We start from the raw sequence: 27,214 nt of genomic DNA, 5'->3' as shown, positions 1-27,214 counted from the left end.
ACATAAAGATTCAGGTTCAATTTCTGCTGATTTGCATTCGTGTAGCGCTCTCTTCTATCGACAAAAATTTGAAATAATTTTTCTGACAAAAAAAACACCTCCTTGGGAGAATAACTTTTCATAAACCACATTACTACAAACATACCGATTTCTACAATTCTAATGATTTTTCAAACTATTTATGAATTCATGGAACAACCTGTAGATAGAAAAAAAAGTTCAATAAATTTTCCTTCCTCAGTTTTGAGGCAAACTGCTGCGTCACAAGCAACAACTTCAAAAAATAAAAACTACTAATAACAAGAGAAATAGGATACACATATATTTTAATTCAACGAGAACAAAAAAACAAAACTAAATGTAATAAACTCTATTTAAAAATAAACAATGAAATAAACAACAGTTATAACAACAAAAAAATAACGTGGGTTGTTTTTCTCGTGTAGTTCGCATCACCAGGATTAATCTTGTCAATACAAAATAATCTCTTCATTGATTATTGCTTGAATAATCCAATTAATACTACCATAATAAATGATGTTCCCTCTCTCAAAAATGTTAAGTGTTGCTGTAAAGGCAAGTATATTGATAAATGAGGATAAAACACACACAAACGATAAGGAATATCCATATACTTTGTACAAATAAAGCAACATTTTACAACCACTACTCGCTTAAATAAACAACATATTTTTTCATGAAAAATTACTCACTGGCAGTCGAGTATCTAGCAACCAACTTCTGTCAGTTAAGGACAAAATTTGAATTCTAGCTCAAATACAGAAGCACTGTTACAATTAGCCTGACCAATACTTAAATTAGATGGTGTTATCTTTGGTACTATGGAAGAAAAAAGAAGATGAGAATCATACCATAGGCCCCACCCTTATGGGGGTCATGGTGTGTATTGTCAGTGGGAGGAAAAATAGTACATTTCCGTCCCCCCCCCGCTTATGCCGCCAATACACTTTAACAGGGGGGGGGGGCAATCGCCCTATCACCTTGTATCTGATTATGCCTCCTGCTGCTCCCGGAAATGCATGAGAGGCTTGAGTGTAACTAAAAATCTTTGAAAGGTTTGAACGTTTGATTAACTCTAGAAATATGTAGACGGCATGCTTAAATCCTGAATGTGAATTTCTTATGCTTAGAAATATGTTGGAATAGGCTTGCATATCCAAAGAGAAAGAAAGAAACTCAGAGGATGCTTGCTTATTCCTAGAAATGCAAAGAATGTTTCAATCAACTGAAAATGTTCTGTTTGTCCCAGTTTTCAGCATATTCGCTTCAGGGGAGGAAGACTCGCCAATGGAGTTGAGACTTTTACCAATGGAAATACATAGAAGGCTTGCCCACCAATGTGTGGTGAATATGCACACTCCTATGCATATCTACCTATAAATGTATAAAAAGCTTTCATAGTCTCCCATATATTGTGCCCTAATTAATTTCTTGCAATTTTCTCATAAATTTACTCATATTTTTCCATCAATGTAGATTTTTTAATGAAACGTACCCCCCCCCCCCCCAGGAATACACATACCACAGGTTGGGCCCCCAAAGCAGAATATGCCACACCAAAACTGTGATGTACCTTTGCAGAACAATCTGGAAGAAGTTTAAGAAAGTGTAGAAAACACTATTATGGGGAATTTTTGTTGCAGAACATTTCCAGTGAGTTGAAGGCTCATTGTACACAATGCAAAATCTTCTGCTTTGGGGAGGTTGGGAATCAGTTTTATACATTCTGAGCTTAAAAGTAGACATATAAGTAAATCACAGGCAGCAGCATTTCAATCTAACTATAGTTCAGAACGTCTTGAACAACATATTTCAGCGATTCTAACTATTTCAGAAGTTGCACAGTAAAAACTCAGATCATAATTCCTTTGTGAAAGGTGAGTGAAGGTGATCACAAAAAAAAGCTCAACATTGGTTGTAAAAAATATCTATTCAAATAATAAAATACGGTATTTATACAAGTACATACAGATATTGAATAACACTGTGAAATATTAAAGAAGCGGGGGGGGGGGGGGGGGATAAAAATTGTTGTGTTTCTTAAAAGGAAAAAAATCTTCAATCAAATCTGTCATGCCATTCGGTTAACAGAAAGGTATCCATTCTGTTGTTATTGATGCTTGAAAGGCTCATGTCATGAATACCACATAAATATGAAAGAATCTATAAGAAAACTTGATGTGCAAAGATGCTTTTACTGGATTACTATTAACAGATACATTGAATGCCTTGTGCTGGCATCAAATTCAAAAATCACATGGTATTGCAAAACTTTCAGCATAGTACACAGTTTTGGTAACAAAATTTAAAACAGGAAGGAATTTGAAAGATACATAGATAGATTCACTTTGATGCAATAATATATAGGGTGTCTATAACTGAAAATGGTAAGTTTTCTAAAGTCTTAACTACTTATTTCATCACAGAGATATGAAACCTTGGGAAAATCTTAATGAGGGGAAAGGAATTCTGAAATAAAAAAAAATAAAAAAAGTAATGACATTCACCACTAGAGGGTGTTTTCCATGCAAATTGTAGTGCATATGCTGTTTACAAACATGCAATCAAACTGCAAAGTATTTAGTTATCTTGAGCAGAGCCCTTTTCATATTCTAAGTTTCTTCGCTAAAGAGTATGATGTAATGCTAACAAGAACATGTTTTGTTGATGAAACTTTTATGAACACTGTGTGTGTCTGTAACAAAAGTTATGTTGAGATTTTTCTATCTTTGAAAGAGCTTTAAAAATTCTTTCTATCCCTTCATCAAGACATTTATGAAAGAGTTGACCGAACTCTGACCAGGGTTGCCCAAACTTTTATTCCATCACCCCCTTCTTCAGAATAATTCTTTCTCATCGTTTCCCCCCTCTTGCAATTGAAGATAACCCATAGGATCCTATGCTATATCCATAGCTTCTACTGCACTCCCTCTCCGGACCATTTCATTGCCCCTCCCAAAGGGCAATATTGCCCTATTTGGGAAACACTGTTGTAGACAGCTCTCAGAACGCACCAAGTTTAATTATAAACACCTGTTACAATAATTTCAATCTATATTTAACTTGCATAAAAGAGACTTCTTCTATAAAACTACAGGTACCACCACACATGCAACTCGTTAAATTTTTATGATGAACCTCAAATGAATAACGGACAAGAACAGATGATGTTATGGCTATTGACCTAACAAATAATGACATGCACCAGAAACTGTTGTTGATGAAACTTTACATGTATATCTAGGGATTGCACATGTCATGCATTTTGGGAAGTGTTGCTATCTACCTCACAAATTGTATTTATTTCCAACACGATTCATGCCCTGAGTGATGCTGTGGCATCAGAACCTTCATTTGCTGGGAATGGGTGGGCGGGGTCGGGCTTTAAAAAATACACTAGAAATTGTGTGTATATATACATACATTGAGTATGTGTAATCTTTGCTCCTCCTTCAACCCCGCCGGTGAAAAGTTGAATGAAGGGACCGTATGGCATTGGGACTTGGGGCACTATGAGTGCTTGAGCACCCCCTAATGCTCTTTTGCAGCATGCGGAAAAGCCTTCTCAAATTACTGCAAAAAATCAATATCGTACATAAAACTCATGCTAAGCCATAAGTCTAAAACACTTTTGACACCCCTGAAGAAGTGTACGCCTCTTGGAGCAATATGCTGAACTTGTCTTGGTAACAAAACCCAAGACGAGTGGTTCATTTTGTTCTGCCATTCTAATTTTAAGAGACATGCCTTTCTTCAACGATAGACAGGCTCAAATCTCTGTGTGTATTTTGTAATATGCTTTTCCTTTCTTGACTTCGAATCATTCTCGGCTATTTCCACTGTGACAATTTACTACTTTTTCCCACTACCTACTTGTGCACCTGTTTTTTTTGGTGTTGTGTTTTACAATAGGTGCAGCCATTCAACTGCCATCTTGGCAGTGTGTGAATTTAAAGAATTACATTTATATGTTTGATCAGCTGTAAATTTGAATTGATAGCAAAGATTCAAGAGCAGATTTTCCATGAATTGAAAAGATGGTCACTCTTAGATGATACGAAAATCTACAAAAATGAATTTAATTCTCCATCGGGCATAATATGAATTATTACACACTATCAGGTGTAAATTGATCCCTCAGATTAACTAAAAGAAATCTGACTCACCGTTGAAAATGAACTAAAACATTTGAACTCATTTTAATTTTATATTAGACACTATAATGTGATGATTGGTAAAACAGCTCTTGTGCCTTGCAACCAGTGCGGTCGCACTGGGCACTAAATTTGAGTTGAGTCATCAAATCATTGAGTTGAAAGGGCAAAAAAAAAGTTTTTTTGACAAAAAAAATGAGGTCAGGGGAATGTCAAAAATATTTCCCGCGTGGGTAAGGATTTTTTCAAGAGCCTGATGATTGAAACCATAAAAACTGAATAATTTACTTTGTTACATGGAAAAACTTGTATTGAAAAGTCCTTCAAGTTTGCACTTCATGGAGGGTCAACCATTGGTAAAAAACATCTTCATTTTGGCTGACAGGAAAAGAAAAAAATGGTAGTTTTTCCATAACTAGATACTATATTTGTATCGAACATACCTAGAATTTACCTAAGTCTCAATGATTCTCAGAATCAAACTACATATTTTTTCCATCATACACCTGGCTGTTGACACCTATAGGCCATTAGTCATAAGGGAAGGCAAACTGTGGTGGATAAAACTATGCATAACAATGTATACAAGGGAAAAATCTGGCAGCTATTCAAGCACACCCTTCGGCCGCAGCAAAATTCCGTCTTTTTCTCCAAAAGTCATTAGAGTGATGCCACTGTCTTGCTATCAGATCTTGGATGATGGCTTTACTTCGGCCAGGCCACAATGGATGATCTTGCATGCTGTACTGCTCGGCCAATTCATTTGCTGCTTGTACGACCGTGACATTGTTATCGGCCGCATCTTTCAAAACCCTCTTGGTTAATACATATATCTGTGAAAAGAAATGAGTTGTGCGAGATAAAGTTGTAAATACAGCAAAACCTTGCTTTTGCAGACACCGGTGGGGCAAAAAAAAAAGAAAACCACCCATAAAAGAGGGGGGGGGGGGGTTGTTTGTTGTTGAAGAGTTTTAAAAAAAACTTAATCATTTTTCATCCATAAAAGAGACAGGGGGGGGGGGGACCATTACAGGAGGTTTCCCTTTAATACATTGTCTTGTATGTGATGACTTTCCCAAAGCCGTAGTAAAAAAAAAAAATTGAGGATTAACTTTAACATAAATTTTGGCAATACAGCAATACTTCGACTCTTAAACAAACTCTGCATTACAAGCTTTTCTGTGAAAAAATTCACATTAATCAAATTGAAACGTAATCACAGGATTACTACTGAGATAGAAGCAATTATTAAGTGATAATGCAATAAGGATAATTTAGATGATAGATTTCATCTCATGAGACAGTAACTGCTACCTCCTAGCACTTCACTGCTTGTATAACAAACAAGCATGGTCCGAAACTTTTTAGATGTGTTCTATCAATAATGAAAGTTTTGTTCATGAGTTCTGAATCACCCTGTATATACAAAATTGAAATTTAAGCGGAATACCGAAATTGAATTTGTCTGGCTTATAATAGTATTTTTTACAGTACATAACAAGATCAACTTACGGCATGCTCCCATTCTCTGTCAAAGTGTTTTTGTACTATAGGATCTCTGTACAATCTTCCATAGTTCTCATACACAGAGTTAACCAAAGCCTGTTAAGTTAAAAATGATGTTATGAAACACAAGATGTGAAAACCTCAAAAAAAAATAATAATTGCTGCTCGCTGCATAGCTTGGCATACAATGTTTTCTCAAGCAAGATATTTACATGGTTAATGAATTAGTTCTAAGTGTTTCAAACTGCAAGAAATCCAAGAGTTGGAGCATTTAAAAAAAATATTTCTTAGAGAAGTCACATGTGGGTTATTCGTACAAAATTGAACAAAAAATGAATTAAAAAAAAAGACCAAAAATAAATTGAAAAAATTCTTAGGGACGCTTCTTCACCTGCTGATGAATGAAATATAGTCAGCAGCAAAGTTTGTTCAAACTTCATGGTGAAAAAATTGATCTAAGTTTAGCAATATTAAGGGATATACCAAATCTGATTTTTCAGCACTAATTTGATGTTTGCTTGACACTTGAAACATTTTATTAGTTTTGGTTGTTCATTTTAAACTTGGATAATCACAAATACTCTGAACAGTTTCTTTTTGTTAATTGCATTCTTATTTATATTTTATTTGTGTTTCTCTCCCTTTTTTGCCGATTATCTAGGGGGCAACACATTTCCAATCATTTCTAATTTGGCAAGCAAGTCCTGCTCATCATAAGTTCAGGTCCTGGGCAAACATGAAATCCAGGGCCCAACACCCTTTGAGATGGTGTTGCCAGAGTTATGAATGCTTGCGTTCTGCAGGTACTGCCATCTGCATTTCATATTTTGAAGGGAAAATGGCATGACATCATGCAACAATTATGTAAAATTACTATCAAAATAAATTCTTAATGAAATTTTCTTTCTTTGCATTTTTGCCAAGGTATTAAATTTTGCATTTGGAAATTTAACAAGATGAGGGAACTAAATATGCGGGAAAAAAAACTCGTTTTTCATAAAACGAGACTTCATAAAAATAAACATGATGAAAATATAAACAAACAATACATGAAGATGCAGAGAGCATCCATTTCTGTTCCAACTAGTGTATATTTCCCTGAAACATATATCCTAAAAAACATTTAGATATTATTCGTGAAACAAAATTAATTATAATAAACTATATATTAACACATTGCCATTACAAATTAATGAAAAGCATGAATTGGTGCCGGGCATTTAATACATTGGAGTATCAAATATGTGTGTGCACAGGTCAAAACAATTAATGAAGTTAGCTTCTTTTTCTTGCCTACAGTGCTGCAAAGTCTCTAATGAGGTCGTCATATTGTAAATTTGAAGTAATGTCACTCTCAAATGAAAGTTCTGTAAGTTTGTCTTGACTCAGTATAGTCGTTTGAGGACACTTCAATCTTTTCAAAAGGGAAAAATTTTGCTCATTTATACAATCGCTTATAGGAATATTCGTAAAATTTTTTAGAGCAGTCTCAACATTTGGAAATATTGCTCTCATGTCAAGGTTATGCAACTTTTGCAAAATTTCACTAGGGTTTTCAATTCCCTCTTTAATTGACAGAAATCGCCGAATTTATTCAGAAAAATCATCATCCAAATCAGTATTATAATGTTGCTGAAACATTGGGGTTTTGTGAGACTTCATCTGTCTTGCAATGCCTCACACAATGCAAAATGCCATGCTACTCTAAAATTGTCCCCAAGAGAAAGATCTACAGAAGCAGTATCCCCATCATCAAGGAACCTGCTTCCAGCTGCTTTTCTTTTGTCTTATGGTATCATATATTTCATTAGGATTGAGAGACCTCACTACTTACTCAAACACATAACAATGTTCTCTGACTGTATTCTATGAAAGGGAAGTAAATGACTAAAACACAAAAGACAGAAATTTCTGGGGTCCCTGAAAATTAATGGGCCTTGGGCATGTGGTCTGTTTGCCCATGCATTAAACAAGTCCTGCACGAGAGGCACTCGCAACTTTAAAGGAAACATTACTGCAGCTTGATGTTGCACCTAAGAAATTTCGATTTTTTAAAAACTTCCCCCCCCCCCTTATGATCAAAATTTGATTCTGGTTACGTAAATGCCAAGATAAATATATTTTTACATGTTTTGCAACACTGATAAAAACTATGTATGTTGAAAACATGTACTTTTTAAAATTAATAGAAAATCTTTGAACTGAAACATGTGGTAAAGTGAAAATAATTAATTATATATTTCTCACATAAAAAAAGTAGCCAGGACATTTAATAAAAACATTCACCTTTTTACTCTTGAATAAATGTAATTTATGGATTAATTTACAATTGCAATTGATTTAAAAGGAGAAGTTCAAGTGATGGCTACATTCCCCAAAGCAGAATGTTTAGCACTGATCTGTGACGAGTCCTCAGCTAACTGGAAATGTTCTGTGGTAAAAATCTCCATACATGTAATAGTGGGGGTTTTTTTTTTTGCGTTTTTTCTTAACATTCTTCCAAATTATTCTGCAGTAGCGCTAATTGTTCTGCGACACATATCACAGATTTTGGCACATTCTGCTTTGGGAGCTACATTCTTTTTAACCTTCTCACCACAAAATTTGAGAGGTGGCAACTGGTGTTGTAGGATTTGAACCAATGTTTTCCGAATGTCACGAATGGAAAAAAGAAGCTGAGGAAAATTTTCATTTAACTCTAAACTATTAGAATATTTAAAATTATGAAAAAGATGAAATATGAAAGTATGCCAATCCTAAAAATATATCGTCTCCCTCATGTCAGAAGCATGAATGTGCAAATTTTCACTTTTTTGATTTAACAGGTGGATCCCTTATTTTGCTATAAAAGTTTAATTGAAATGCATGTTACACCTTTTGCTCTGACTAATTCGCCTTGCCCAACATACTGCTCTGGATCTCCAGAGCAGAAACATAATCTCTTCCATGGCTGTGGGGAATGAAGCGCTACCTATTAGTGACAAATACATCTATTCTGAAGTTGAAATTTCTTGCTATTTAAAAAAATCCTCTCTTTCTTCCATTTCTGTGAAAATTGTTGTTGATTTTTTGAATCATTGAATGTGTACATTCCCTGATACTTCTGGATCACCTAGATGATGATGGTGATCAATGATTGTTGCGTTCCTGAATAGCAGACACATCTGTACAGTTTTAAAAGCATCAAATCTCCACATATTGAAAGACCATGCAAAAGCATGTTGATTGAAGGTAAATAAAATTTATATGAACATTAGTTTTTTCCTTAATTAATTGTACAAATGCTGACAATTTTACATGAAAACTACAGGCATAAACTCAAATAATGCCAGTGAAATAAATTGAATGAAAAAAAAAATGCACGTAAGTTCATTGTATCATGCAATTTAATAAATTTTTAAAATCCCTCAGAAGATATTAATCAAAATCTTTTTTCATGCTCTATATCAAATTTACTAATTATGTTCGTACTGATTAAGCTTATTTTGTCTGGGGAAATCCCCATGATGCACTTTATGCATGTATGCAACTAATATACTTTATAAGATAATTTCAAGACCTTGCTTATAACAATTACGTCGGTTATAACATACACTTGTCGAATCACTAAGGGGATATATGTTATAAGTGAACTCGCCTATAATTAATGTGATTTATCATGTTTACCAATATGAGCTACGATTATATGCAATCCACAGTAAATATAATAAATTCCCAGTATATGTGAATAAAATTTGTCAAACTTACAGAAATATTATGTGATTTATCACTTTTACTCTGTAACATATTATATCACAATTTTCACTCAAATAGCTTATATGACATTATGATGACCGGAATTAAGGATCCTTGCATACCATTCTATTCGGCAAATACTCCAGCACATACGTAACACCCTGTTCTTGTAAGAGCTTTGCATGTTCTTCGTCAGATAAAAGAGAATTTGCAGCACCACATATTACTTTGGCCTTTATTTTTGGAATGGTTTCAGGGTTCAAAACCTGAAAAAAAAAAGCAAAAGTAATAATTTATAACAAGAACTCTTTCACAGATAAAAAAAACTGATGAGAATAAATGATAAAAAAGTCTCTTGAAGTCAATTTAAGCACTTTCAAACATAACCTATATAATTAAATAATTTGTTTGGGCACATAATTTGTTAAAGGGAATGTGTGTTCTGAGTGTATGTGTGGCCCCTGATGTATTTATGTTGTCAGAATTGCGACTTCATGCTTGCTGAGTTCAGGATTGTTTTAAAAGTGTGTGATACAACTACTTCCTGTACCGGCTCTGGATGCTGTTTGTGCACCCATGCTCCTATGTGATTTTGTATTTTTATTTTATGCCTGAATTGCCCTTTCAGTTTAGCTATGTTTTTCTCAATCTCAAGCTGTATATAAATAAGCTACAAACATGTGTTAGCACAGGAAATTTTAAGACCTCAAATATGTATACTAATTATACTACTCACACGTCCAACTGCACAAGGTAAGACAATATCGCAATCGGTGCTGAAAATGCTCATGTCTCCAATAGGAACTTTCTCCACTTTTAATCTTCCTTTAGCCTTGATCATGAAAATATGGCAAAAACATTACAGATATTAATAAAGACAAAACAGAAGCATTTTATAAATGAATTAATAAACCAGTTGTTTGGAGGGTCTCAGCCCCATTCATTTTCATGTGAGAGTTCAATTATTAAAAGACTTCACTGTATATGGTTACTTCCAAAATCCCAACTTTGAGGTGCGAATGCAAGCCCTGATTCCCCCCTGTTAAAAAGTCTCGCCATAGAGAGCAACAGACCTATAACGGTACAAATATTCAATCATTTCACCTCACTCACAATATGAAATTGCAACACATGAGGGGCCTGCCAGTTACCAATATTATGATGGGAAGTCCCATGAATCGCTGGTGGGAATCCCACAGAGTCATCGTCTAACTCCACATAAAGAATATGAAAATATTATTGTGCAATATTAAATTGTGATAAATGTTTTGCAATATAATTATATAAGAAAAATTTGCAATGTTTTTACCTTCATGCCATCTGTGGGCCGTGGACCACTTTATGGTCAATAGCTTCATGATAAAAATCAATGTACAATAGGCTTAGTGCTGCAGAACCTGGCCAGGTCTTCAATGTTTATTCCTTCTATGTTGCCAACTTCCATATGTCAAAAGTTGAAATAGTGTTTTATTCCTTATGATATGCAAATGAGTTTTACTGCTTGAATATGCTAAGTTTTTACAGGCTACTGATCCTGCTGTCTGATTGGATCTTGGTATGGGACGATTCCCTTTAAAGGTCGCCAGTGTGCTGAGAACGACAGACAAAAATTACACACAAAACAATCTAGTCATTAAGGCGTTTCGCCCACGAATAGGTGTGCTCTACATGGCACCCTTTCCGTCTCTATGTTTTGGTGATCCGACAGTCTAATCGAGTTCAGATATAGTGGCTTAAGGCCACCTCTGGCTCTTGTTCCTGTCAGCCATATTCAAATAGCACAAGCCTGATGGAGGGCTAGACATTTTACCGGGACACCGACCCGTCCGGAAATCTTGTCATATACAGTTCACCCATCCGGAAACCTGATCGTATACAGTTCATGTGGAGAAAGATCTCACGCACGACAGCAGGGCTGAGCTGATGTCATAAACCTCGAGACCACCTGGGACCAATTAATGTGCAATATTTAAAGTTAAAAAGTCTAAAAAATTTTTGTATTTATATTTGCTCCTTTAACTGGTTAAAAGTTCTAAAAAATGTAAAAACTTAAATGTTGTAATAAATCTTATTAGTGGAGAAAAAATTTTGTATTTCATTGTTGTCATTCGCAAATGTTAATTATATGTTGGGTAACAAATATAACCGGGAATGTACTGTAATTGGTACAAAATGTATATGGCAGCACTAAAAATTCCCCCACAACACTACACGGAGCCATAATGGAACCTATTGTGGATGGTGACATCCCATACATGCTTCCAATGAGCAATCTTAAAGCCACTCTCATATTTTTCAACGATTTCCTTCTTCAACTCGATCGTGTTCTTGGCCTTCTTCTTCGAAGGGCTGCTGGCACCTGCCCTTGTTTCCCCACATCTATGTATTTGATAGGTAATTTTTTGTACAGTAAATGGGGGAAGTGTGGGTGCGGAGGTGGGGGGAATTGTGGGAGGAGTGCTGTTGGTTGACTTGGGGCTGTCTGGCCTGGTACAGACAGTTTGCTGGTCTTGGATGTCATTGGATTTTCCACTCTGGCCCACGTCTCCCGAGATGAACCAGTTTATATCCCCAATGGAGACAAAGCAGGGTTGGTTGGTCACAGTTGGTCTGGAGGGGTAAAAAAAAATTGGTTTCTTAGGTCACATACGCCTGGAGCAAGTATCTGTGTGTCCTGTTATATGTTGGGATAGTTGCTTGTGCAGTCAATATGGCTCATAATTGTAACTTATGAACAAGAAATATATAGACGCTTAAAGTCATTACTGGAGAAGTTTCTACTACTAATGAAGACAGCTGAGGAATTTTCAAAAAATAAACAGATCAGTGATAACGATTCGTCATCTGTGGTTGAAATGGAATGTGATCAAAATGATACTGATTTTAAGTTTTCTTTTAGTTTATTTTTTCTTTTCATTTTGTAAACATGAAAACATTGAATAATGTTTTTATAACCTCTACGTTCCTTTTACTCTATGATTTGTTATTTGGAATAGCAACAAAAAAAACTCATAATTTAAAAAATTGATTGCAGATGGCAGCACTACACACATAACAAGCATTACACAGAAACAAACATCACTGCCTCAAAGCAGAATGTTCCAAAATCTGCGACGCACGTCGTAGAACAATTAGCGCTACTGCAGAACAATTTGGAAGAATTTTAAGAAAAAGTGCAAAAAACCAACAAAACACTATTACATGTATGGGGATTTTTACCGCAGAACATTTCCAGTCAGCTGAGGGCTCGTCGCAGAACAGTGCTAAACATTCTACTTTGGGGCATCACGGAAGGTTCACTATGCATACACACACATTCCAATATCCAAATGTACCAAATGTACCAATTCCTTAAGAGGAATATGGACAAAGTGCATGTCTGGTTTAGCAGTAGTAGTATTTGGAATTATGATCAATGATTTTCTGTATACACCTCAAGAAACATTAAACGGGAATCAGAGGCCTGGTACTTGTCAGGTTAGGGCAAGTACTCACAGGTTTATGGCATATTTGGAAAGGATCATTTATACATTTAGTTAAAACCATGGAAATGAGTACAGATATAAATATCAACAATAAAAAATTATTAGAAATTCAACAGAAAAAGTAGAAATAACGGCAAAAAACAACTAAACCAAATCAAATAAAGGGGGAAAATCAATAAACAAAAGCAACTTGGGTTGTTGTTGCATGCTTTTTTATACTCTAATTGTAGGCATGGTCACACAACAAAATATAACTTATCTCAGTTATGGTTTTATGTAACAGTTAACATAAACGTGTAATACATCAGTGAACAAGCAATGGCTTTAGCACTACAGGTTACTGCGATATAAAAACAGCTCAAAAATCACAGGAAAACTTGTTGTTATAATAGTGTCTCATTATTATGAGAACATTCTCCTATAAGGACTTTTAAATTTATTTTTTAATCATCACAGAATTAAACACTTTTTCTGCCTGTCTTGACTTCTTCAGCAAAAGCCTTCTGAAGTCTATATAGATATATACCAATGTGTTATATTTTTCAGTTTTTCAGTTAGTGACTGCCGCCAAATTACAAATATTCTCTTTTCTGTATCATTCCCAAGCTTGGATGAAATTATGGAAGTAATGCATGATCTCTATTGACCAATTAGAAGGTAAGATCTCTGTCAGAATGCTCGAAAGCAAGGTGTCACATAAACTTCTTGGCAGGAACTTTTAGGGTAAGGAGGTTTAGCTCTCCTCTGCTGGACTGCCTCAACTTTCTTTAAAATTTAGTTTAAATTTAAAATAATAATGCAACACATTGAGTTTCCCTGCCACAGTGTTCTCCCAAGGGCTGAGGTTGATGGTGGGTGAGAGAGTACTGTGTTTTTTTTAATTCCGAGTAGTTTTTGGTTAGTATATATCCTATCGTTCTGTCAGCTTTTATTGAAATTCCTATTTTGAGGGGCTTCTAAGGTAATAATCTTTTTGCAATGTGAATTTTGCTTTTTAGTTTAAATTGAATTCCTATATAAAAACCGAAGAAGCAGTTTAAATTGTTTCAAATGATATGTTTATATTTTGAGTTTGAGTTTTGAGGCTTAATAAATAATTAAAATTGTGGAACAGCGCAATGTCGCCTCAGTTTCTCAATGAGCATTGCTTATTTTATTTGAAATAAAATAAATGTCACGATTCAGCATCCCGACAATAGAGGTTGTCAATTGCAATTACTCCATTGTTGGAAGAGTAAATAATCCTTTGTCTGGTATACTTTCAGAAAGAACCAGGCAAACAGAATGAAATCCCTTGGAATTTAGGTTTCCAGAGAAATTCTAGGAAGTTTATGGTTTTTCTTTTTATTTGCAATTTTTATTGGTTCCTCCAAGACTCTTTCGTTGCACTTTGAGTCATCCTGCAAATTACTGGTTCAACCACTGTTAATATGATAGGGCCCCAAGGATGGTTTGATTGAAATTTTTTTTATTTCACTAAGAAATTGTTTATGTACATACATACATGTTTGAAAATGAATACAGTGAAAGTTCCCTATAGACAACCATGGACATGTATTATAATGTAGATAAATCAAATAGTCTTTTAGATCATCCTGTTCTGATAACTGAGCATGATTTCAATCGAGAAATTAATTTTTGATTCACAGCAGCCGGTTCTTTCCATCTTCTGGAATTTTGTATTCTTAAAACAATTTAACCATCTGACTGAACAATTAAAATTCTCAACTACCATCTCAATGCTTAATTCCATCTTTCTACTAATTGGATAGCATTCTTATTATGATTTGTTCAGCCTTTCCGGAATACTTAAACTGTAAGTTCCTTTCAAACAAACCCTGGCAGTGAAAGGTGACCATAGTTCGAGACAGATGATGATTTCATGACCATGGTTTGTAAGCTACTAAAAGCTATATTTGTTACATTGCGCCTTTGCTCTATTAATTTCCAAAGATGTAAGTAAATTTTCAATTTTCTCCATATTATTATTTCCAAGTGAAATAAATAATTCAAGTTAAGACCATCCTTGCGGACCTATCATATCCACAGTGGTTGATCCAGTGATTTGCAGGATGAACTCAAGGTGCAACAAAAGAGTGACTCTGAGATTCACAACCTCGCTGTGTCTCTTACATACTCCATGATATACACATAGCTAACCAAAGAGCGTCCAGTATCCTAAAATATTGACTGCCATCCTTGAGCCATATTGGAAGAATTTCTCAATTGTAAACCTTTCCTAATTCACCTCATCTCACCGTTAAAAAGAGATGACACTCGCATCATGCTTGCCACAACTGAAGCATGCATGTGGATTGAAAGCACATACTTGTTACACTCTTTAACAACCACGAAACCGACATTCAAGGTGAATTTCCTCAAGGGCGCAGGAGACAACTTGGAAGCAACTTAAAAGGTTGCAATTGCTGGCTCTTGACAATATCAATACTGGAAGATCATTCTTTATATATTTTCTGATCAACCTATTGCATGATTGTTGAAATCCACAACAATGCATTGAAGTATGGTTGCAAATTTAGTTTCCCTTAAGAACCACAGTATATGGAATCAACAATGAGACTACCTACTGTTTGGAATCATGGGGAGAGGAAGTGAACATTTTGAACCACTGTTGCAGCTAAGAAACCATTGTTTTCAGACGTTTTTCAACAATTCTGAATATTTTTTCAAGCTCTAGTGTTTAACACTAGACTAATGGATGCCTTCATTAAGAATTCAAAGTGAAATACAATTACACCTAAGTTCAGAGCCACTTCTGGAAATTTTTCAATTGTAAGCGAATAATATTTTGGTGATAACAAATCACCCCTCCCCTTCAGTTGGTGCTTTCTGCCGCCACATAGTTTGCAGGATTCTAGATTTGGCCCTGTTCACATTGTTAGTATCAGGTGATTGAAATTTTGTGACTTTTATATTGTTCTTGAGGCTTTTGAATTTCTAGAAGATAAATGTTCTAGGTTTTTTAATCAACAGTACCCTACACACAGAAAAATTAAATTTGAAAACAAGGCTGAAAATTACTCCCAGCAAATATGAAATTTTATATAATGCTGTTACGTGTAGCATAGATCATCCATGCACAATGTGGCTATGCATCAGAAAACTCTCCTACGCATATGCTACAATGTTCTGGATTCTCTAGATATCCATGCTTATAGTTTTCACTCTGCACATGTAAAATCTTAACAAATATCTTGATGGTTCTATACCTCAAATCTTTTGAATGAACTACTATTTAACCTTTCTTTTTTTTAAACTGAGCATAATTCAGGCCATCGGCAATTTACTACTTGGTGATTGTGCCGATGTATCAACTATCAATCAATGTACTAACAATCTGAGTATGTATATAGTGTTGTGTCTGATTTTTCAGTGCTGCCAGCTATATCTCAGAAGTGAAGTGTAATGATTGAATATTTCTACTGTTTGTAGGCCTTTTGCTCCCTTTGGCAAGACTTTGTAACGGTGAGATCGGCTTGCATTCACGCCTCGAACTTGGGAACTACAGAAAACCAACTTCAGCTGACCACCAAATTGTGACTTGCTATTAACCACTACTAAACCCCACATGCACCTCCTCCATATTCCTCTGTGTGTGTGTACGTGTAGTGAAACCTGACGTGAAGTTTGTTTCTATGTAGTTTGTTATGTGTTACTAGAAGCTTGTTATGTGTAGTGCTGCTATCTGCCACCAGTTTTTTCTAACTATGAGTGAAATGTAATGGTTGAGTAATTTATCGTTGTAGGCCTGTTGTTCTCTGTGGCGAGACTTTTTAATGGGGGGGGGGGGCCTTGCTATTAACTGTACATGCACCTCATACATATTCCTCTGAGGAATTTCTAACGAATATGTACATGTAGCAACTTATTGTGTGAATGAATATGCATGACTCTAATGTATTTATGCCGTTTATGAGTTATGTTTGTTTCGTGTTCTTGCTGGTGCTGCCATCTGATTTCTATATTTTGAAGTTCAAATGGTGAATACTTGAATTTCCATGTGTTATGTAAGTATTATGCTGAAGGCCTGCTTGCTCTCTGAGAAATTTTTCAATGAACTTCCAAGTAAAAATGAAGCAACAAATTACAAGACCTTAAAGAATCACAATCAAAAACTTTTCGGGGTAAGATAAGAGTTTGTTATACAAGTCATTGTGTCCTAAATATCAAATAAATGGTGCATGAAAAAGATTTATTGAAAAAAATATGCTGAAAAAACAGAATAAATATTGCCTGTAAAAGATTTTGGTGAATAAAAAAAATTGAGAATAATTTAAAAAAGAATTTTTCCTATAGCGCTAAAAATTACCACTTTTTTGTCATTCTAATCTCTGTAATTTTTAATTACACTACATCCCTAGCGAACTTACTTCAACTTAAAATCTTGCACACCCCCCCCCCCCCAATTCGAGAAGTCAATGTACAGTCGAACCCCAATTTAACGGCATCATATATTTCACAGAATGCAGGCCCTATAACAAGTTTGGTGTTATATCAAATCATGGTTTAACGCGTGTAAGGCTTAGAAATGGAAAATTTGTTCACTGAAAATTTTTTCTGCTAAGCAGGTTTGGTGCGACATTGGGGCAATATAACAGGGTTTGACTGTGATTAGGAATCAACACAGGAATCAACAGCTCTTATCACGGAATATTTTCCTTACTGATACAGTTCTCCTGATTAAGAACCATTGTTCTAGTGTTATGGTAGCCTGTCACCCATGTCCTATGTGGTGGTGTTATATTATGCTCCAAAGAAGAAAATTATTGGTGTGCTTTCTGTAGAATATTTTTTTCCACAACCCAATCTTTTCAGTGATATGTCAGGGTTGGGTTTTCAAAATTTAAGTATATTTTTTGACACACTTACCAAGGGGTTACAAAGGAATAATGGTTTGATTTCCTGTAGAGACCAAAATTTTCCTTCCAAAAATCACCAACTCCACATTTTGTATCCAGTTGCCCTATAAATTGTAGCTGCTGTTCGGTATACAATAATAAGCATTAACTATTGCTTTCTTTCTTCTTTATTTTTAGATAACTAGAGTTTTTACTAATCTTTGTGATTGTCTTGGTCCCCTTTCATCTGAGTTATCCCAGCAATTTTTTGACCGCAGCAAAAAATTGCTGCCACAGAGAGTCCCCCATCGAGGGGTTAGCGCACCAACCTCTCAATGAGTATAAAAAACAAGCCTGTCGTTCGGAATCAGCAATAAACTATAAGTCCCTGTCTAATTAGCACTTGTGTGCAGAAAATGACCGTGGTGCGACAAAAATAAACAAATGATCTGAGTTATTGAGACTCTACACATATGAAACACCAGTAAAAATTATGAATAGGATTCATCACCTACAAACAACAAACAATACCTCAATACACTTAGAATTTGTACAAGCATGCATGCATCTCATTGCATATGAGATTACACTGTGTTCATACCTGTATGTTTTATACGCATAGGACCAACGGTAATTTCAATACAGATGACAAAACGATATTCTCAAATCATCACAAAACTATGAAAAAAACCTTTTAAAAAAAAATTCAGTAGATAGAAAAATACCTTGGAGCTAAACATATCGTGGATATCTCCAATTCGCTTCTGACTAGTATCAGTTATGAAAACTCGAGAGGCGCCCATATCAAGCAAACTTGATACAACACAAAGTCCTAAGAGAAAAAAGATGTGTTATACCAATGAGTGAAAAAAAATAATCCACATACTTAAGCATTGCAGGTAAAGCTCAATGAATATTACACATACAAATACAAAGGCTACAACAGGCAAAATGCCCAATGATGCAAAAAATATGCTGAAAACAATGCCCATAAAAAAAAACATGGATACTAAATATAACCAAAATTCAGCAACCCAAAATAAAGCAGCAATTATCACGAAACAGTGATAAAATTATGTTCACTAGAAAATGAAAAAGAAAACGTATATTACATTATGCAAGATACATCAATATAATATACAATAAATTTTGAGTAAAAACTGTGATAAAATATTAATGTACATAGAATTGAATTTTTGTCATCAGCATTTAATTCAATTGAATAGTAAAACAAATGCTCACGATGAGTACCGTTACTAGTAATATGGTCCCAATTTTTGATCAAAAAGTTAATACCTATTCCTCCAGCTCCTTGAACAGCAGCTCTGACTCCTGAAACTTCTTTGATACCAAGGAAATTAAATGCAGCTTCCATCGCACATATAACACCTGCAGAGAAAAAATAAAAAAAATAATAATATATACAGCCGGAAACACTAATTTTTGACTCCACTAGACACAATATACAGACAGGCAGGCAGACATGACCGCTAACTGCCCAGAGGGACCATCTTGGGATGGTTAGTTTGATTAATATAACATAGTGGAATAATTGATGTTAAGCCATATTTCATAAATTAACATAAAAATTGAACAAAAAGAAAGAAAAGAAATACTGTAAGAAATACAGTTGAACCCCCGATCCAATGGCATCATTTATTTCGCTGGATTCTGGTGCTATAATGAGTTCGTATCATATCGAATCATAGTTAAATTTTTGTAATATCCCCTACACCTGCATTTCTCAACCTTTTTTCACTTGCAGAGCCGCTTTTATAGTCTACAATTCCTATGTCAGAGCTCTGTAGGCCACTTTTAAAAATTTATTTATCATATTGACTGATTTACTTTATTGTCTTGTGGCAACCGTAGAGCCTTGGGAAGTGCACATGGAGTCCTAAGGGCTCAGAGAATTCACAGGTGGAGAATCCCTGAAATACACACAAATGATTTCATCACTGAAAAATTCTGGTGCGAAGTTGGGTTGGTGCTAAATCCAGAGCTAAAACAGGGTTGAACTGTATATAGAGGGACAAAAATTTGAAGGATGGGCATAAGGGCTTAAAGTAATACATAGGTGTGCCTTGCTTTATGCAATTAATTGATTCTGCAAAATAACTGTGTGAAATGAGGTAACTTGAATGTGGGTTTATCTGCCTTAGATAAACCCCTATTACCATTATAGTGAGGTGGTAATAGGTGTTTATCTAAGTCAGGGGCAACAACAAAACTTGATCAGTCAGATATTTTGTGACCTTTCCTTCCGACATTGTGACTGCTTTCCTTTATCTTCTCAAGGAGACTTTCCTTTATCTTATTCTGGGACTGCATATAGGAAAGAAAATTTACTCTGCTGCCCGAGGCCAGAACCAATTTTGGCACCTCCTTCTCTATAATTTTTAATGGAAAAAAGTAAACTCAGCATCTTTTCTGGTCCAGCATCCAGGCGCATCAGACCTCCCCTGCCCTCCCTTAGTTGTGACCGTGCCTACTCCATGGGAAAAGATTCAACATTTCATTGATTTTCAAATTGTAATCCCTAATGCAAAGATGTGAAATGAATGGTAATGTGAGTTAATGAGTTAACTAATCAGGGCCTAATCGGATAGTTAAGAATGACCTTCTAGGATTCCGTTATTCAGTCATGGACTTTTTATTATTCATTTATTCACAGAGCGATAAAAAAATGTCATTCTAACCTTTTGCAAGTAATTTGACGGCATTACCAGAGCCACCAATATCTTCTGGTCCACATACTGCCCATCTCGTTCTTGAATGAACATTATACAAGTCATATGTATTTACACCAATGTCCATACCTGCAACTGATAGAAAATTACATTGAAAAAGAAAATTTAAAAGAGGCAAAAAGTTTATGACCACGAGGGGCAAATACAGGACTGTTGGAGTGTGAGCACACTCCAACACTAGTGGACTAGAGAGAGAGAGTACAGGGAATTTTTTCCAGAAACATTTAGAGTAGCAACTGATCTTCAAAAGATATTTCTTTTTTTAAAGTACCGTTTGGTTTCTGAATGTTTGAAAACTTTGTAAGATCCATCTGATGATATTAGATGTAATCACATCCTGATTTTTTTTCTGGCGATTCGGTCTGGAACAAAGGTGACAATCCATTTAGTACTGGTTTGGACATCACTGGTCGAGTTTCTTCTAGCGGTTGAGGGAAAGCAAATATGCGAGATAGATTTATGGGTATTATCGGGTGTTGCATTAACATAGATGGACAGTGTAACTGCAATGACAGTCGATGCTGCATCCACAGAGAAATTGATTAAAACAGTATTTTAGGCTTTTCTAGTAATATCACTATCTAAATTACAGTAGAGTCTTGATAATCTAAGGTGGATGGGACCGAGGCTACCTCGGATTATCAGAAAACTTGAATTACCCAAAAACAATAAAAAATTCTTTAAATGTTGGCTTTACTTAAAAAAAAAAACAAGCAGTAGTAGCATACTGCCACTGTGGTGGTCGTCGAGTACTCATAGTGACGGATTCGCATCGCAGGGACCTGGGCTGAAACAGGCAAATGGCACTTGCCCAGAAAGCAGACTACGATCAAAAATTTTTTTAAATCGTCACAGGACTGAACTTTTTAAGTACACCGTATTTAACTTCAGAATATTCTGTAATCAGTCAATTTTTTCTGTTGTTTACAGGCGCCACAGTGGTGATTGGCTGAAGTTGGTTTTCTGTGGTTCCCAACTTTGAGGCATGAATTCAAGCTGATATCCCGGTTAAAAAGTCTAGACACAGAGAGCAACAGGCCTATAAACGTCACAAATATTCAATCATTACAGTTCGCTCACTTCACTTATGAAACATAGATTAACAAAACTGCACTGAAAAATCAGACACAACACTATACATACACTCAGACTGTTAGGTACAGACATTCACACCTCTCGCACAACTCATTCGGTAGTACACTGCCTATGGTGATAGACCGAAGTTGTGCTCATTTTGAGAGAAAGTTACTGTTATTTGTCTGTATTTTTATTTTTGAATCTGTGTACGATACTGTGTATAATGATATTTTTTTCGGTTCTAAGAAAATTCTTATTCAATAGGAAATGATGCAAATGCCCAAACTGTCTACATTGATAACCTGTTTATAGCAATATTTTTTTAGGTCCCTACAGTATTGTTACAGACAGGTTTTAAGGTAGATGTCATACCATGTGTTTTTTAAAAAAGGGTGTGCAAAGGATGCAAAGATTGAGAAGAGTTGGGGATGGGATTCATGGTGAATGACATTGAGACACACACACTGATAGCTTTCAACTGCCTTTCCAATGATTTTATGCAAGCACAATTAAGGGGACAATACCATTGTCCACCATTACATAGAAAACAGTCAACTTGCTTCTCTTTCTTAGCACCCCCCTCCCCCCCAAGGGTTGAAATGGTGTATGCCCACTCAAGGTAGTGTAATATTTTATCACACCAGTGAGCCACTATAAAGCTGGAGGCTGCCTAGATCCTTTCAAACACAAATTACTGTACAATACATTGCACTACATATTATTCGTGGGAAAAAATAAAGAAGTTGGATTCTTGGCGGGGAAAAAAAACAAGAAAAGAGGGTCTCAAGGAGGAAATTCGAAAAATTTTCGACATAAATATGTTAGGGACATGCATACACTAAGAACACATAATCTGGCATGTACCAATTTGTTAGAAATTCTGTAGAGGAATGTGTACGAGTTTTATGTACGGTTAAGTAGCAGTAGTGAGGTCTGCCTGCTTCTATTTGCAAAGAAGTTTCTTCAAATGGGAGACCAAGACAAAGTAATATATTGAAAAAATTCAAGGAGCCATGAGCTGTATTGATTTTTTAAAAGTTGCTGATATTGCTATCTAATGAACTCACTGCATGACAGTGTTAAGCATTAAAATGAAAATTTGATTAATAATAAAAAAACTGTCAATCATCACTGATAGTTTGAATTAGTTTTTTTTCATACTTCAATAAATATGAGTAAAATCTTACTGTAGCAGCCATTTAAGGTGGATACAAAATCTCCATAGTCATAGAAAATGTTTGCACGATACTCCGGTAACATGTGCTGTTTCCCTGCTGGCTCGGGAATAATTCCTTTCCCACCACCTATCCTGCAAAAATAAAATGCATACAAATGTTGTAAAGTTTGTAAGTAATATTATGGTATAAATGTGATGATACTAAAAGCAGAGCTGCCCTTAGCGAAACTCTGTTTTTAGTGTGGTGTCTACAAACTTCAATATTCCCATCTTCTTGACGGAAAGAGAGATGGAGACAAAGAATATTCTCTTTCTCCAATATTCTCTCAAACGACTGCTATTATAAATTACTAGAGAATATTCTTATCGAAAATAATACTCTCAAGTTATTTATCAAAATTATTTATTATAATACATGTAATCACATATATTCTTGATAATCCTCTCTGGAAAGATTTCGGTAACTGAAGAATACTCTCATCGAGGAGAATATTCAAGAATATTCTCTGCAAGGACTGTTATTAATAACTTCAGAATAATTCTTATTATTTTCTACAAGAATATTCCCCAGTAATTTATGAAAGTGAAAGTAGTCCTTCCAGAGAATGTTCTCAAGGATATTATATGTAACTGTATTATAAATAACAGAACATTCTCATCAAGAACTTATAAGAATATTCTCAAGTTATTTATAATAGTAGTCCTACCAGAGAATATTCTCCTTGATGAGAATATTCTTCGAAAGATTATTCTCAAGCATTTTACATCTCTAATTATAGTTTTAACAATGAGAAAGAGTTAATTTAATTATTGGAGAAATTTCTTACCACAGACCAGCGAGAGAAGATTTAACACCAAGTCGACGGGACAGACGCATTCCATCAGCTAGGTATGTTTCCATGGAATCATAAGGGCACATTCGAATACCACCACACTGTAACATTCGACAAGAAAAAAAATTTAAATCAGAAAAAGTAATGACAAGAAAAACTAAAACATGATATCAGTTCTCTTGTTTTGTTCAAAACCTGCAGTAAATAGTAATTTTCCCTCAGAAAAATCAACGTTTTGGCTCCCGAGAAGGGGCTCACAATTAGCCAATGGTCTACCTTGGAGCTTTGGCTCTATCCAATTTTTTCCTTGGCAACTGGATGCTTTTCCGGCCATTGACTAGATTCTCATTGACATCAATGTCTCAGTTCCCTTGTACTTGTGTTTGTTACAAATATGCATTGCATTAGCTCGTTAATTTTCCATTTTTTTCATGGATAAATATTTTCAAACCTGATGTTTCAAACACATCAGTTTTTAACAGAAGTTAATCTTATATCAGTGAAAGGAAGCCTTGTTTATTGCCCAAAATTAGCTCCTAAAATGGTTTCAAAAAGTGATGTATACAAAGAATTTGGTTGGAGTTGGTTTATATTTCGCATTAGAGTTTTATTTTGAGGATGTTTGAATGTTCTGCCATTTTTTGGCAACGATATCTAATTTCTATGATGGTGAAGATATGTGGCAGAAGGAGCCGTCATTTCAACTTTTTCCGGGGGAGGGGGGGGGGGGGCAAAGAACATGTAATGAATGTATTTCTAATTTTATATATATATATTTGTATATATATATATACCATTTTTAGTATATTTTCAATAGCTGGGGGGGGGGGGCAACGACCCCCCAAACGACGGGCCTGTGGCAGAAAAAATTCTAAATCACCAAGGAATGACAGCCCTGGCACAATCACCAATTTTGTGGTAACCTCACTTTCAGAATCTTAGTCCCAAAATACTGATGTTATTAGATGTCCTCGGAAGAGTAAAAACAGATGATGAGTTCAAAAATATATTCAAGGTGGTTTTAACCATTTAAGTGGCAATGACGAGATGTCTCGTCATTCACTTTTATGCCCTGCTCATATTTTTTTATACAGGGAATATTTATTTACACAACATGAAGGAGCGTTGTTTATTTAATAGAGTTGATACCTTGTATTGTTTTGATGTGTAATCTAGATAAGCGGTTCTCAACCTTTCATGGAGTCCTTTACAGTATATAATTTCTATGACAGAGCTCTGTAGGCCTATTTTTATTTATTCATCAAAGTTAGACTTATTTTTATTATTCAAAAATATTAATAATTATTTTTTTCAAATTTACTGTTCTTTTTTTATTTTCCCCGAGCGGCCGCAGAGTCCCTGGGAGTTTACACAGAGCATCGGTTGAGAACCGCTGATGTACATAGTGATATTTTTTATTATGATTTGGATTTTCAGCATTGTTTTCTATACTGGCTTTGATGTCCGTAGCCTCTGACGGCCTTGGTGACTTTTTGTCGGGTGTGTTTGGAGCCAAAAATTGCCAAGTAGTGACCAATATAGAAGCTATGGGGTGAGCATGTATCATCGTATCATCTATTACATCTATGTTTTAGTACTAAGCAGGATCATGTTGGTGAAATATCACACTTTTTGACATGGCCGCAAACTTGAAGACAAAAATGTATACCGTATATTGGGAACCGACCAAATTAGTTTAGTGAATAGAGATGAGGGCTGTGTATCTGCCTATGTGAGACTAGTGTTGCCACTACTTTTACTCCCCCCCCCCCCCCAGAACAATATAATTTATCACATGCGTCACTTTCTCCACTATATCACATACAGCTTGTCCCCTGTTGATCTTCCACAGGAACGCAGCCATGAGGTTCCCCGTCCTGATGCCCAAGTTGAGAAATATCGCTTCGTGCTGCCTGTAATAAGAATTCGATGGATCGTTCAGCCAGTCTTCAATCTCCTTCAGCTCTGGATGTGAGGCGACAACCCTCCGTTCAGAGTCACTCCATATAAAGAAACATCTACTCAGCTTGTTCTGTTTTAAAAAGTCTGTGAATCCCTGAGGAGTCAGGCTCAGCAAAACCTTTTTATTGTTATTATTACCATTATTATTGTCCTCGCTGCTCACTTTAGTACAATATGGTGATTTCACATTGATGAGATTCGAGCTGCTCTTCGAGATAGTGTTATTGATGCTCATACGAATGTTCAGGTATGAAGATGATGACTGCTTTAAGTATTTGGATACATTGGTGGTGGAGTATTTACAGGATGGAGGGATCATACAAGAGGTTATTACGCCACTGGAACGACGCCGTTGCCGGCAGTAGGTGAGAGCTATTTTACTCGCCATGGACATCACGGATTCAGTCCTGTTACATCTCTTGAACAACTTCATCGCGGAAATCGCGCATATTCAAGCGTACCATCCAACGCGTACACAATACGAAAGCTGCCATCGATGTAAACAACTTTATCGCCTTTGCAACGGCTGAGCGTTAAGCGGTAGAGAGGAAGGAAGATTGATTATCTGCATTATGATGGTACATGTACTACATTTATTTGATGTACTGGCAATGAACGAGAGGTTCAATTTTCTTTTGTTTGAATAATTATAATCAGCGTTGTCAGAAATATCAATACAGGACACGTCTCACTCAGCGAGTTGTTGTTATAAAGCATAGATGGCAGCACCATTCAACACGATAGCAAGAGTAAAGTTTTCTTTCTTTCTTTCTTTTAACCGTGCGCAACTCAGGTCTATCACCATTTATGGGCGATTTACTACCTAGTGAGTTGTGCCGGAGGTGTAACTGTGTGTGTACCTAACAGTCTGAGTGCATATGTAGTGTTGTGTTTGATTTTTCAGTGCTGCCATCTATATTTCAGAAGTGAAGTGAGTGATGTGTATGATTGAATCTGTGCTGCTTGTAGGTCTGTTGCTTTCTGTGGCGAGATTTTTTAACGGGGAGATCAAGAGCAAAGTTACCAGATTAAACAACTGAGAAAGGAGGAGTATTCTTGCGCGTTCACCCTTAGCGATGCAACTTTTCCCAACATAATAGATGGCGCCACAAAACTGACAAAAAATTCTAGGAAGTTGACAGTCAAATAACTGCAAAATAGTCTTGGAATTGAAACACTTCGACGTTTTGATAGCGCTAGTCATTATAAGTTGGAACAAAAAACGAGAAAAAACAACAAAAACGATCCGTTTCCCTTTCCTTATAATGAATTGTTCCTACCCCGTCTGGTCAGTTTTATTACTTTGCGTGGAGAAGGCTTCTTTCTCTATCTCAGAAGGCTTGTTTTCCCTCTCTCGCGATTATTATTTTATTTGCCAGAGGAAATAGCTTTGAGTATTTTGATTACATCCTATTTTCTTTATTTCTGAATGGAAGAGGTAACATCTCTCTCCCTTCCCACTTCACTATTCCCACGGCATTGGTTGTTGTTGATCAAACAATGGATTTTGCTTAAAAGGGATTTTGCCGTTTTCTTCCACGTGTTTTTTGGATTGCCTCTTTCACATTGTCCTAGAGCAAGCTGAGCCATTGATAGAATAGCATCTACCTACACCCTGCTTGTAGGCAACTTGGGTTCTTGTATTATGGGAATTC

The 27,214-nt window shown here is 35.7% G+C and overlaps 1 protein-coding gene across 2 annotated transcripts; it reads right to left on the bottom strand.

The window, feature by feature from the left end:
* Nucleotides 1–309: 309 nt before the first annotated feature.
* On the bottom strand, nt 310–26,063 carry LOC149071110 (uncharacterized). 2 transcript variants are annotated; one of them, XM_089248140.1, is made up of 10 exons: nt 25,423–26,063; nt 23,592–23,698; nt 22,775–22,896; nt 20,460–20,585; nt 19,057–19,149; nt 18,486–18,592; nt 10,153–10,248; nt 9,539–9,682; nt 5,688–5,777; nt 310–5,008 (listed from the first exon to the last, which is right to left on the bottom strand). In XM_089248140.1, the coding sequence occupies exons 1-10, from the start codon at nt 25,990–25,992 to the stop codon at nt 4,784–4,786; spliced, it is 1,680 nt and encodes a 559-aa protein (XP_089104266.1). In that variant the 5' UTR covers nt 25,993–26,063; the 3' UTR covers nt 310–4,783. The 2 variants fall into 2 exon arrangements, with proteins under 2 accessions (XP_089104266.1, XP_089104265.1); XM_089248139.1 differs by having other exon boundaries at nt 4,635–5,008; nt 25,393–26,045.
* Between the last annotated feature and the right edge of the window lie 1,151 nt (nt 26,064–27,214).

Source organism: Pholcus phalangioides, unplaced genomic scaffold (assembly GCF_987345545.1).
Source record: "Pholcus phalangioides strain wild (caught in Gottingen) unplaced genomic scaffold, Ppha-v1.0 ptg000019l_1, whole genome shotgun sequence".
Taxonomy (NCBI): domain Eukaryota; kingdom Metazoa; phylum Arthropoda; class Arachnida; order Araneae; family Pholcidae; genus Pholcus; species Pholcus phalangioides.
The sequence above is the reverse complement of the archived record's forward strand: the minus strand, read 5'-3'. Positions and strand labels throughout refer to the sequence as shown.